Raw genomic sequence first — 13,629 nt, 5'->3', positions numbered from 1 at the left:
ACTTCCATTGAAAATATATTATGTTTCACTGGCCTTGGTGATATACCTGAAAGAAGGTGGTACCAGTTCAAGAGGCAGAGTTAGTGGCAGAGGTTGTCCAGCTTTGGCCATGTCAGTTAGATGCATGGCTAACACAAACTCATCAGCTTTCAGCTGTCCATCTCCATCGACATCAGCTAGTGACCTGCACGGTTTTAACAGCAATAATAATGATCACACTCACTCACAAATGATAGCTGAAATAATTTACTGTAAAAATAATTTTTAAAATAGAGAATTCCCATTAAATATTCTGGTAAAAGTAATTACAATTAATAACATGAATATTGATGAAAGGCGGTATTATTTTGTTTAATAATACACAGCTATTCAGATGTTTTTGTAAAATACAGCAAAAAGGATAGGAAAGGTTAAGAGACATCTCTTGATTTATTGCATCAACAAGAGAAGAGCTGGGAAGAGAATCCAGGACTGTTCTTAACCAGCTGAAAATGCTAGAAAACACTTTTTTTTTTTTAAAAAAAGTCAAAGAAAACATTACATAAAATACATTAAATTCTACAACAGGAACCCTTGTATAGTATTCCGTTTTCCCCTTTTGTCTCCTCAACAGTGCAGGGAAGAGGTAAGCTGCCCCGGGGTACCATGCAACGGGTAGGAAAAGGACCACCTATCCTTTCTAAGGGCAGAGCAAACAACACAATCGTATCATTGACCTACAAAATGCTTCCCACACAACCCGGGGAGGAGGGGAAACAGCAAAATGTTTCCAGAGATGCAGGCAAGCAAGCAGGAACCTTTCTCAAAGAACTATCTATGTAGATGCAATTGCAGGAATGAGGTAACAAAGTTCCTGGAAAGGACAGAATTGTAAAAAAAAAAAAAAAAAAAAAAAAAAAAAAAAGCACTTAAAAGACCCACTAAAACCAAAAAGGAAACTACAAAACAAAACATCACCCCCTCACATACCGCAGTGAAAAACAAAAGCAGGAGATGATGAAATGAGATCTGCATTATGTTCACAGACCAGCACTATTCACACATAACAGCACCGTTATTACAGTAATTACCATGAATACAGCACCCCAGTAGAAATATTGGTAATTCCTTACTTAGGGCAAAACTGAAACTTGGGCTGTTAATCCTCTACATGGGCACAGAGACCTCCTTGCGCTGACTACTGATACCTTCAGGCTAGGCACCCCGCAAGAAAACAGTCACCATATGCCTGCTTTATTTCCCCACGCTCCAGAGTGGAGGAACACAACCCAACAGTCCCTTTTTACCTTCACAGCATGCAACTAAACAAGCTGAACTAATATGGGGAATATTTCAGCTTGCTGCTGCTAGAGACAAACAAATGACTGCCCTGGGATAAAGAGAAGAAGAATGGGGCCTCAGAAAGAGCTGTAAAGCACCAAGCTATTGTGGATTCTGCTGGGTCGGGAAATTTTATGTATAACATCCAAGTTATGTCTGAAGGCGTACTCCAGACTACCGTATCTAGCAGGACAGATTATTCAAGCCTTCAGACAACTGTAACCATTTCCATCACCACAGTAAAGTCAAGTCTTAACAAATGCATAATACGCAGATATCTCTATGGGAACTGCAGTAGAATTCTAAGAAGCTGAAGGGTCGCTTCATTTTTAATCTTTCTCCATATTTTAAAATGAACACACTTGATTTCAGAATCGTACTTTTAAAATGAACAAACCCTCATCTCAGCTGAACTACTGCATCATTAATCAGAAACTGAAACTAGTATCTGTACTATTGTATGGAGTTTAACAAACTAGTTTAAGAAGTAGCTTAGTTTCAGTTTATTATTTCAGATCTCTGGTGTCCCTTCATAATTTCTTATTAAATAAAGTACATTTCCTCTCTTAACACCATAAACACATTGAACTCATGACCAGTAACCAAACTTACCAAATAGTAGCCAACTGAGTCTGTGAAAGGTTTGATTGCAGAAGGGCATTCCTTGCTTGAAATCCTTAGTGAAAATGTAAAATATTTTAATAAAAATAAATAATTTGAAGAAAAGATTCACATGTAGCAAAAAAATGGGTCAAGAACTGGGGCATATTTATTTTTAATATTAATCTAATCCATTTTCATCAGTGGCTGACAGTTGGCTTTACTTCCAGGCTTAACAACAGGCATTACAACCTGAACACAATAAAGATATAAGTATTCTTGTGTACTTTTTTTTCACTCAGAACACCTACCAGAAAAATTGACATGAAAAATGGATATTTATGCTAATCCCCACAGCTGTTACAAAAGCACAGCTGACTCTCTACCTAAACCTTGACCTAGCAGGCTGGAAAGCTGTCAGCTTTCCTTTGATAACAACGAACCATATACCTTTCGAGGCAGGTCGATGAAACCTTCAGCCCAGAATCAACTGAACAAGACAAAAAAAGCACTGAATCCCTTTCTTGAAAAAGCGAATTGTTCTCCTTTTTTGTAGGCTAGAAAACTGAGGCAGAGGCTTGGTAAGTGCTTATTCAAAAGCTAGTCAGCTACAGAAATACATGCTGACTTTGCATCTACTAACCGCTTGGCCAGCGTTCTACTCACTAGATTGCAGTGAGTAATCCAGTTTTATGAGAACTTTCATAAAACTCTATTCTCATATTAACTTTGTGTGAAGTCTTTCAAAACCACCATAATGCCATAGCACAGCACAAACATCACTGAAAGTCAACAAGGAATGACTCCCTTAAATGACTTCTGAAAAATTCCAATCAATGGCTGCAGTACTGCAGTGGCTTTCCAGAACTGATGGCTTTAAAAAGATAAAGCCCAAATATCTAATAAATTACTAACATATATACATAGGAGCACAAGGCACAAAAGTGATAGTGAGATGTCCCCCATTTTACAAAGTCATAAGAGTGTCAGTCAAAGAGTGATGCCTGAGAAACGACTGCTGACTTTATGGAGCTAATTTCCCAGCCTTGTGGTTCTCAGGCTCTTCCTACTGCCACTCTTCTCTTCTTCCCCTCCACTGCTGCTGTAGCTTCCCCAGTCTACCCGGGGAGACTGCTGCCTCCTCAGGCCCCTCCAGGTCTAACACAGAGCCCAGGCCAATAAACTGATACCCATTTCCATTTCTTGGCTGACTGGAACCAGTAGGTGAAACACACCCTCTCCTGAGAAGGTCTGAATGTCAACAATTTCAGCTTTTATTTCATATGGAAGTCAAATCCCAAGCCAGGATTCCATCCCTCAGCCTGTGACGATCCAGAGGCAGAAAACACTGCTGGCTTTCCCTGTCTGTATCAAATGCCATACTCACCCGATAAATATCCACTCATACTTTTATCAAGACTGTTAAATTTCTGTCTGTATTTTAATCTGGAGGCCTGAGGAACCGCCCAGTCTGAGGGTGCAATCTTTGGTGAATTCCCAGCTAGTGAAGCACTAGAGGAAGAATTTGAACTGTAATACAATTTAAAACATTAAAAAAAAAAAAGAGAGAGAGAAAGAAAGAACTCTAAGTTACTCGGCTTAATAAACAGACCTTGGAACAGAAGATACATAACATCTTCTGGTAACACGAAACAACTTCCACAATGTTTTAGCTCTACTAACTTGCTATATTTTCATCACCAATATGGAATTTTAATGTGAAAAAGTAGGGACACACATCTAAAAGGAAACTCTTGAATTCAAGATCCCATTCCCTTGGTATCACATAATTCATCGGTCCATAACTGCAAAATAATACTATAGGAAACCACACGAAAACATCTCAACTTTCACAGGAACGTTTACAAGTGCTGTGAAGCACTGGGCAGCCGTCTAAGTAACTTTAATGCAAATAAATAACCATGAGCATAAAAATTTATCTGGTAAATTCACAACCAAAAGCAGCTTCTAAAGCTGCTGAAGCCATTATATTCCACATCTACTTATTCTTTTTATTAGTGACAATGACAGGGTGAACGCAGTTTTTCCAACTCAATTCAGTTTCTGCAGAACAGCACTTGATGGAGTGTTTAGTTATATCTATAAAACTTCTACCTGCAACTCCCAGCATTTTCACACTGTCGCATCTTTGAAGATCAGGAAAAAAAAACAAAAAAAACCCAGGTCCATCCAGCCTGACTTAAAGGTAATCAATCCCCTACTCTGTCAAGTAAAAAGACCTATTTGCAGTGTAATCCAAGGCAATAAAGTAAAGAATGCTGATATAAACAAAGCCTTTCAGGCATGATGCTGGATAGACATCCTTTGCATGGTATTAGGGAACATGATGGTGAAAACGCTGTCAACAGTAACACTGAAGAAGAGCTACTTTGCAGCACTACCCTACCAGCAAAAAAAAAAAAAAAAAAAAAGCTTTCCAATAGGAAAAAAAAAAACAGTAAATGATGATTACAGGCATAGATCATGCCCACAATCATCTTAGTGAACATCTGCTAGCATCAGGTGCCTGTCTGTATGAGGAGCCCAAAGTTTGACATGGTTCATCCTAGATGCCCTGTATCAGCAACAAAGAAGTGCAATCACTTCTGAGTCACCTCCTGGAACTGAGCTGGGGCTGAGATGCCCTCTGGATTGTGTTTTGGGAGATTGTCCCCTGGATGCCCAATTGGATAGATAAGCCTAGTCCCTCACTTTGCCTATGGTGAACCTCTACAATCAGCAAAACAGAGCAGCTGATGACAAAAATTCGTAACCTTCTAATATTCATAAAACAAATTCACACATAAGTATTTATAACAAATATTACTCTTACATGCCTGCTAATTACATGGTGCCCTCTATAACGAATGAGCACATCAATCCATAAACATTGCTTTTATAACCACTTGGTAAGTTTTACTTCCATTTACTAATGAGGTACATTCCCTTCTTTTTGGCACTGCTTTCTGTCATTTGAACTCCTCATGTACTTCAGACAGTTTTGTCAGATTTCCTGAAAATTTATTTATTGTGCATATCAAAACAATCTGTTTTCAGTCTTAGTAGGTCATATTAGATTAATTTTTAACGAATATACTCTGAAAATAGAAACGCTCCATAAGTTTTGGAAGGCATACTACTAAAGTTTAAGATATAACCATTTTAAACTTAACTTTCTTACCTGCTAGATCCTAAATCGATTAGAGACTGTGCCTTCTGTATACTAGTACCACCAAACCCTCCTGCCGTGGGACCTAAAGAACCAGTATGAGGCAGCGCTGAAACAAGCAAAAAAAAAAAACAAAAAAAACAAAAACAAAAGCTGTAAAGCAACTGGGTATAAGTTAATGCTCTGTAACAAACACTCAAAAGCTTTGACATAAGTAAGAAAAGCTAATCAGTGCTTTGTTGTTAAGATTAACTAGTTAGAAATTATTCGAAAAATGTGAAAAAAATACTTCTTTTTTTTTTAAACTCACATGCAATTATTAGCATTCCTGTCTGAAATTAGCCATAGAGAAAGTAAGATTCACAACTGTGAAAGTGAGTATTGGACTACACTGTACTTACTTGAAGAGAAAGGTACAGACAAAGGCTGCAGAAGACTGGATGTTCCATTTGGCAATGAAGACGTACTGACAGAAGGCACCAGGGGAGTAGAGATAACCAAAGGAGGAATGGAAGTCATGGAGGTCAGAGACATGGGAGCTAACGGTGTGATTGCAGACATAGACGTTGGCATGGACAGATTTGGCATACTACCCATTCCTAGAGCAAAACACAACAATTCATGATTTAATATTGCAGAGGCTCCCGCAAGAAATTGGCTCCATTATGCTAGGCAGAAACTACACAAAGCAACTTGTGTCCAGAGATAATGAGTTAAATGATACAATGAGTTAAATAATACAATGAGTTAAAATAGATGCTCATGTGTAATATTTACTTTATCTCTAAAGTTTAGACAAGACAGCTCAGAGAGGAAAATATACTGAAGAACATGAATTAAAAAAACATAAAATCCTTACAAGCAATTCGCTTTCAAGGTAGATTTATCTAGTATTTCACAAAAGAGTAAGAAGGAGTTTTCTATAATTACAGCTACAACTAGATCTCCACCAAGCCTTTCCACGTCTGGCCCTTGAGAGAGAATTACAACGCAACTCAAAAGTTGTCACAATCCTCCACAGGGAAAAACTGATACTGTTTCTGAGCTAAGCCTCTTCCAAGTGTTGGCCTTGGAAGATTTCGTATGGGTGAAAAGTCCATACTTAGGGACCCGTGCCCAGCAAGTAGTTTCTTTAAGGCCGTTGCCTGAAGCGAATAAGGGCATTGGAAGTACCGGCTGAATCTTGCAGAAGAAAACAGTATGCAGAATCTATGATGGAAAGTTAAGAGGAAGTAATTGTACGCCAACCACAGCTATCTATAAATGCATGCACTTGTATGCAAACACACAGGATTTACTGATGGGCAGACATTTAAATCATGTATGTAACTAATATATGCATACATTTAATTTCAGCATAAAAGTACGCACTAATTTTGTAATCCAGCTAAAGTCATTACATGTATTTTGTTCTACAAAAAACCAAAATAACAACAGGCATGCACTGAATCCCAAAACACTGTCAGAAAAGGAAAAAATAAAAGTTAAAATAATTATAGACAATTGCTCATATAACCAAAATAGACAATCTGATTGATTTTGAAAAAAAGTTAAAAAAAGTATTCTACCAAAATTTTGACCTTTACTAAGTTTAACTTTAAAAACCCCCAAGTATAAATAGGTGAACGAGTAGGAGGGAGACAAAAAAAGACCTTCAGTACAAGATGACAGCCTGCAAGTCAGACGGCAAATGTGAATGGCCTTCTTGCACCTCATGTCAAAATTCAATAGAAGGTTTTTCTTTATTATTAAAGTCTTCAAAGCATGAAATTATCAAAAATGTCAAGAAAGTGTCTTTGTGAATTTCCTAAATCAGAATACTCTTGGGGTTTTTTTAGTGATTCACTCAACTGTAATGGTCAGATTAATCTTGTATTGGGCTGCAATTAACTGTGGTTTTTTACCTCTGAACACTAAGTAATTATATATTCATAAGTACCAAAGCGAGCTGACATTAGCGGCGAAAATACTGGAGCTTGTTTCATGACAGGAGGGAGAACTGCAGGCAGGTGCTGTCCTTGCAATTTCAGCTTGATGAGTTTCATGGCTATAGAGAACTCCTGTTGATCCATTTTTCCATCCTTGTTCAGGTCGGATAGTGTCCTTAAAAATAAAATAAAATAAAATTTAAAAAAGCTCACAAGGAAGCAATGTAAACTTAACTTCTTCACTTAATGAGAAGCTGTTCTATCAAATTTATTTACTGTTTTGTACAAGAAAAGAGCAAACTTATTGCAACCATTTGTAGATTTTCTACTTTTAACAACATTCAAACCTTCAGAAATTTGCAGATCGTAATTTTTCTAGTTTGCCAACCTACAGGTATTAAAGGTCACCCTGTACTTCCAAACATAACGGTCGTCTAGCTGTATTAAGCATAATTCACTTGGTAGTCTTCTGCAGAGTTCAGTTTTAAAGTTGCTGTATATTGAATACTTAACACCTGAGAAAGTAGGAAGAATGCTTAGAAAAGCAGTTATCTCCTGCTCAGTGGGTACACTTGTTGCTACAGATATGCCTCTGCTATGCTTCTTTCTATGCTACTAGCCAGACTAATTATTTTAAATTAGTGTCTGGTATTGTAAGGAATTAATGCAAGAATCTGAAACAGGAGGATGCAGAAACGGGATAAAGGCACTATATACCACTATGAAAACCACATAAACCAACAAAAAAACCCCAAAAAACTCTTTGTGAATTATTTTTTTGTCTGTTTGTTGTTTTGTTTTGTTTTTTTTAAGACTGATATCCACACTGTTTTCCTTTGACAATTCTCCAAATAAAATTAAATACAACAGGAAATTTATGTAACAGTGCATACATAAACAGACAAAATTTCTGGTGAGACAGAAAATTTGTAGTCTTATTAATACTTAAACAATCAAAGACCAGTCACAGGAATGTGAATAAAATCAGAAGAAAAAAACCCATAAACTTAATATTAAGCTACATTTTCCTTTTCATAACTTCATTCTGTTACTATTCAGTATAAAACCCCAAGGCTCTGTGCAAAAGTTTCCTTACTACTCTTTTCTAGGCACTTTTTCTGAAGAAGAAACTAACTTTGCATTCAGTTACTTTCCTTAATACTCTTTCACAAGCCTGTTGTTCTTAATTATTATGAGCCTCTGCTCTGTGTCTTTTAGCATGTCTACATCTTGATAACAGCAAGCACCCCAAAACAAACACAGCATTCTGGTGAAGACTGGAGTTACAAAGAAGAAAATGTCTGTTTCAAGTGTTGAAACCACCACATATATGCTGCAAAGAACAGCACTTCCTCCAGTTCCTGCATTACAGGACTGGTTGCTATCTTAGAGTGTATTACGACTGACCGTCTAATAAGATTTGTGACTTTAGATTTTTTTTTTCCCCCCTGTTTTCTACTTTCAGTATATTTTCCACTCCCAGTTTAGTAGCATACAATTTTTCCCACGCTTAATCTCATTGCCCTTTTTTTAGTGGTTACTAGTATTTCAGACACCATTCAATCCGGTATCTCCAGAAATTCATTAGCCCATTACTTATCTCCTTTTCCATATTATTATTAAAAATACTAAGACAAGGCTTAACAATGACCCTTGTGGCAGTCCAACAGGCACTTCTCTCTATGAAAGCCTTGCTATTTATCATTGTTTCTTGTTTCAAGCACTTACTATGGTTTAAAAAGGCTGTGTTCAGTATGATCCAATTTGAACTAACATCATGAGAAAGATTTAGAACGATACTGCTCTTTAATTAAGTGTTGGTACACATATGGGCTAAATCCTTCCTCTAAGTTTAATAAAATTAAAACAATGATTCAGACAACACTCCTACTTTGATTGCTGAAAGCCTCTTTCAGACAACGCAACATATCAAAGACAGTTTGTGAATGCCATTCATCTCCTATTAAAAAAAAAAAAACCCAACACTAAAGGATACCTTACCATATTTCAGCAAGGACTGTAGCTGGTAGACCTGACTGCAAAAAAAAGGTACGTGCTTGATCACCTATGATAAACAAGAAAGACAGACAGAATTTTACACCAGAGACAAAGATTTTCAGAAGACCTCAGCATTCTGTTGTGGGACAGATTTTCAGAAAGAAGTAGTGTGCCGCTGGATGCCAAGCTTTCCAGTTTCATACCACCTGACTCCTTCCCTGGTGACAACAATTGTCAGATACCCACGTATTCTGAAATCCTGAATCTGAGCAGTGATTTCAAGAAGCTAAAAAAAGCTTTAAGAGGTCACAAATCAACAGCTGCCAACAGTTTAAAAGATGCAAGATCTAAAGAAGCAAATATGACAGAAAATTTAGTCCTGACCCAATTACTTTTACAGGAAAGGATGTTCCATCAGAGAGCATCCACTATTTCAGTATTTCAGGAAAGGAATGGGTACTGTTGTGCAATTCCACACCAAGTTCCACATTGGACCGATCATGCTGTTAAACAAACTTGTAATCAAGACACAGATAGTGGTGTTCATGCTCATGTACAGCGATGCCTGAAGCGAAGACTTCAAGTTATTCCTGCAGCTCTTTCTTCCCTTATATTCCTACACAACCTTTCATTTCAAGCACTTGCCAATAAATAATGAAGCCTTCAGACATATGTGTAGGTAAGAGCCCAAATGTGGCCTAAAGGTAGTCCCTGGGACTGCATACTTTTCAGCTGGTGGTAAACACCAACCTTCCAGAGCTGTTTGGCCAAGGCAGGAGTTACGTATCACTTAGCCAGAAGATGTGCACGTTCCAAACACACAACTTCCCACTCCTTCCTCAGTCTTTTTTGGACCAACATGAGGAAAGGCAGCGGCAGCAGAGTCACCAGCTAGGGCATTAGCAGATAGGTAGGTAGGTAGGGCTGGTCTTTAGTGCTCACCTGCACACAAAGAACGGGACATTCTCCAATTAAGTCACCTCTGCCAGTGAAATTGAGCCTTTTCTTCATATCACAAGCAGATTCTTAAATTTAAAACCTGCAAATTCTGAGGTGCAGAGCAACGTGACCCCATTGTTTCAGAGGAGAAGCAGCTGAATGCAACTAGAACTGACAGCAGGCCACTGCAAAATGCCATTAGCCTACCCAGAACCCGCCGAAGGCCCAAGGGTTAACGAATTTCAAGCAGTCATTAACAAGGACTAGCTGTCAGCATCTCTCTCCCCGCCTCCTCCCCCAAAACAAAGATATCTAACAGCACAGTATTCTCTAACACTGCTCAGACAGAGGAGAGGCACTTCTGGTGTCTCTGGTGTCACTTGCCACAATAGCTACTGTAAGTGCTCCTTGGCAGCCTCCCATCTGGCCTGATACTCTCTGGTTTTTGAAATTAGACAGAATGACAGCAAATAACTGCTGGCTGCAGAAGTGATGGGGTTAATGGAAGAGTGTTCCCGTGCCAGACTTTAGCACAAAGCTTGCAGAAGTTTAGTAATAACCGGTGGCTGTTTGCTCAAAGAATATGGTTATTAGTCACACAACAAAGGGCTAGAAATAGGATGTAGTTTTCAAACTGTTTTACAAAGATACTTATGTGTACACAGAAGTTAATGTGTAATGCAGAATCTCAGACCAACCTGTAATGTAGCCTCCTGTGGGTTTAAGGCTATCAAACTGCTTGTCATGCTTGGCCCGCTCTTCTGAGGTGATGGCCCATATGTTTGGGCCTCCTAAAAAAGTTAAAAACCAAACAAAGAAAAATAGAGATTGAAGACTTCTAAAAATAAAGCATGTCACTTTGAAAATAAGATCTTGGCTGCTGGAGAGACAAAGTTAAACCTGACACACCCAGCTCCTACCAGTTTGGCAAGGACGTTCCGAAACACAAACCTGCTTCCCAGATGTGCAAGTGCTAAGCCGAGACAATTCCTCAGCCAGACCTGCGTTACACTCGGCTTGCAAACAAGCTCTGTCGTCCTTCAAAGCTGGTGTGAAGCAGTTTCCTCTTGCTGCCGATTGTTTGCAGCCTGGGCAGGATGCGCGTTGCTCACCATACCCTGTGTGAACCGAGTACTCCCCTGGTTCACCCGTAAACAACTGGGATTCAATGTCACTTAGAGGTTCTTATACAGAGGACTAACATCTTACAGTGGCCAAAAAGCCTCATCCTTCGTCTTGCCAATACTCCAAAATCAAAACTGCTAACAAAAATATGTTGGTTTTGTCTGACAAAGAAGTAACATTCTGGGTTGTTTTTTGGTTTTTTTTAAACAGCATACAATTTCAACTTACTGTTTTTCAACGCTAAAAAAAAAAACCCAAACAAGAACAACCACAAGTAAAAAAATATTACAGCCTCAAAGTAATAAGGAGAAATTGCAGGGAATAATCATATTTACAGAGCTGTGCCAATATACCAGGCAGAACCAGAACGCCTTTCAGAAACACTCCAACCTGCTGTATAAAGGTCAGGGTGTGTACCCTTCGCAGGAAAAGCAGCCTGCCAGAAATAATTGGGTTTGGGTTTTAAGTAGGGGGAAGTTTTAGCTGGGAAGCTCTTGACAAATACGTAACTTTCAAATCAATGAATGCAAGAATTAGCCGAAGTTCTGAATGGAAACCCCCAAAACAGCACTAAAAAGTTATTACTTACCCCCCCACCACCACCTTTAAAATCACATTCTTTTGAGCATTACCACTTCCAAAGAACTGTTAATCTGTTCATCAAGTATTTGTATTGCTCACTAAAAGACAGTCTAGGGACCAAATAATTCTTCTAATAAGATATTAACAAGTTGCTTTAAAAACCACAGCATTTTGAAAGAAACTTACTATAAAACACTTCCTCTTTTCCTACATAAACTTACTTTCAAAGCTTTGAACCTAGGAAATATCAACAACTCTTTTCACTGTTTTTCAGAGTAATAACAAAGCTAACAGACTGCAAGCTGACATACATGCCAATACACACATATTAATGCTGTTAATCACCTCTCACCTGTGTTTATCCATATAGGCAAAGAACATTTTCCAAACAGACCTAATGTCTCCTCTTAAGAAGGTCCTGTTAAGACCATCGTTTTCCTCACACATGTACAAACTGAACTATTTATCTCTGCTGCTTAATAGGGAAATACAAATAGTTAAAAAAACAAACCAAACCAAAACAGAAAGTTGTTGGGGATACGAATGACAAGGAAAGGTGGGAGGGCATTAGTATACAACCTTTAAGCACCTGAATTTGAAGTTTTGCTTCCCTCTCTTGAGAATCCACTGATTATTTTTAGCGTAGCCTCAATGAAAGGGTCTTCTCACAGGCTGCATGCAAAACCACACTTCAAGAACCTGCCTTATTTCTCACTTCTAATTTAAAAAGTCTAAATAAATCTATGGTAGATAGTGATAATAAATGCAAATAAATCTAAATCAGATGCCTAAAAGTTGATGGCCAGTACAAGTATTGCCATAATATGCAAATGAGGACAATTTGCGCCCAATGGCAAAAATTAGAGCCGCATTTAAGTACTATTAAAATGTTACTTTTAAGATACAAATGCAAAGTGCATAATGTGGTTAATGCTTATAGAAATTATCTTGACAAGATGAAGAAGTGCTCCTAAAGCTGTCAGCAGCAACCTCAGAAAACCTGACTTCTTTTCCATTTATGGAAAAAAAAGTATTAGCAACATCACATCTTCCTTATATGAAATACTGTGTTCTGGTCATCTTTTGAAGCGCTCCTCAGCTTTTTATAATCAATGACAGAAGGATTAAGACCACCACAATATACTCATGTGGCCAGGGCTGCAAAGCGCAAAAAATACAGTAAAAATTCCTTGACTGGAGTTACCGGCACCGCAGTAGCTTCTCTAAGGAATCCAATTTACACTGTAAGGGAACTGCCGTTTAAACACGCACTGAAATGCACAATCTCCTATTGATAAGTCACAAAGTAAGCAAGAAGACAGCAATCAGTCTTGAAACTCTTCTAAAACGTTTCAGCAAAACATCTCTTTGAATACAGTCTGGTAAGTTATGTTTCCTTTCCAACTCTGAAATTCAAAGTTCTACATGGCATTGTATCAAATGTGTTAAAATCTTGCAGCTCAACAAACCACCAGATTCACACCTGTAGCTGTTATGACGATTATCACCTCATTCAAGAAGCATTTAAAGATCAGCATTCACCCTTCATTCTCATTTTTGCCTTCATTAACACTCCCCAAGAATCTCACTGGTTTTTTGCACACTAAATATTTTGCGCACTGCTGCTCCGAGGACTGCCATCGCTTTCCTCTGACAAGCAGAAGCGCTGAGCGCAGGGGTGCCGCCATCGCCCCGACAGCCACGGGATCATTGCAGAGCTCCCCAAAAGGCAGAGCACAGGGGGTGCATGACTGCTCAATGCACCCCAGCACCAGCTTCGCTGACTCTTACCACCACATATCTCACACTGCTGATCCTAGCCTTGGCTAAAAAAGAAAAAAATACGGGTGCAGCCGTAACAAAAGGTCTTCAGATGCATACTCTACTGCTAAAATGATGCTGTTAGCATAGCTTATTCATTCCCAAGTTAAACATGCAAAAGCATTTCTTCAGCAACCATCTCCATGA

The 13,629-nt window shown here is 38.5% G+C and overlaps 1 protein-coding gene across 1 annotated transcript in view; it reads right to left on the bottom strand.

Moving 5' to 3' along the window:
• The window catches only part of ITSN2 (intersectin 2), a 54,946-nt gene extending 41,597 nt beyond the window's left edge, over window positions 1-13,349 (bottom strand). Inside the window, exons 1-10 of the mRNA XM_009885339.1 lie at window positions 13,204-13,349; window positions 11,072-11,112; window positions 10,653-10,745; window positions 9,019-9,082; window positions 7,029-7,192; window positions 5,491-5,688; window positions 5,102-5,198; window positions 3,308-3,450; window positions 1,933-1,996; window positions 47-184 (exon numbers count right to left, since the gene is read on the bottom strand). Coding sequence (XP_009883641.1) covers window positions 47-184; window positions 1,933-1,996; window positions 3,308-3,450; window positions 5,102-5,198; window positions 5,491-5,688; window positions 7,029-7,192; window positions 9,019-9,082; window positions 10,653-10,745; window positions 11,072-11,112; window positions 13,204-13,349 — 1,148 coding nt within the window. The remainder of the gene's footprint in view (window positions 1-46; window positions 185-1,932; window positions 1,997-3,307; window positions 3,451-5,101; window positions 5,199-5,490; window positions 5,689-7,028; window positions 7,193-9,018; window positions 9,083-10,652; window positions 10,746-11,071; window positions 11,113-13,203) is intronic.
• Between the last annotated feature and the right edge of the window lie 280 nt (window positions 13,350-13,629).

This window comes from Charadrius vociferus, unplaced genomic scaffold (genome assembly GCF_000708025.1).
Source record: "Charadrius vociferus isolate BGI_N301 unplaced genomic scaffold, ASM70802v2 scaffold173, whole genome shotgun sequence".
Lineage (NCBI taxonomy): Eukaryota > Metazoa > Chordata > Aves > Charadriiformes > Charadriidae > Charadrius > Charadrius vociferus.
The sequence above is the reverse complement of the archived record's forward strand: the minus strand, read 5'-3'. Positions and strand labels throughout refer to the sequence as shown.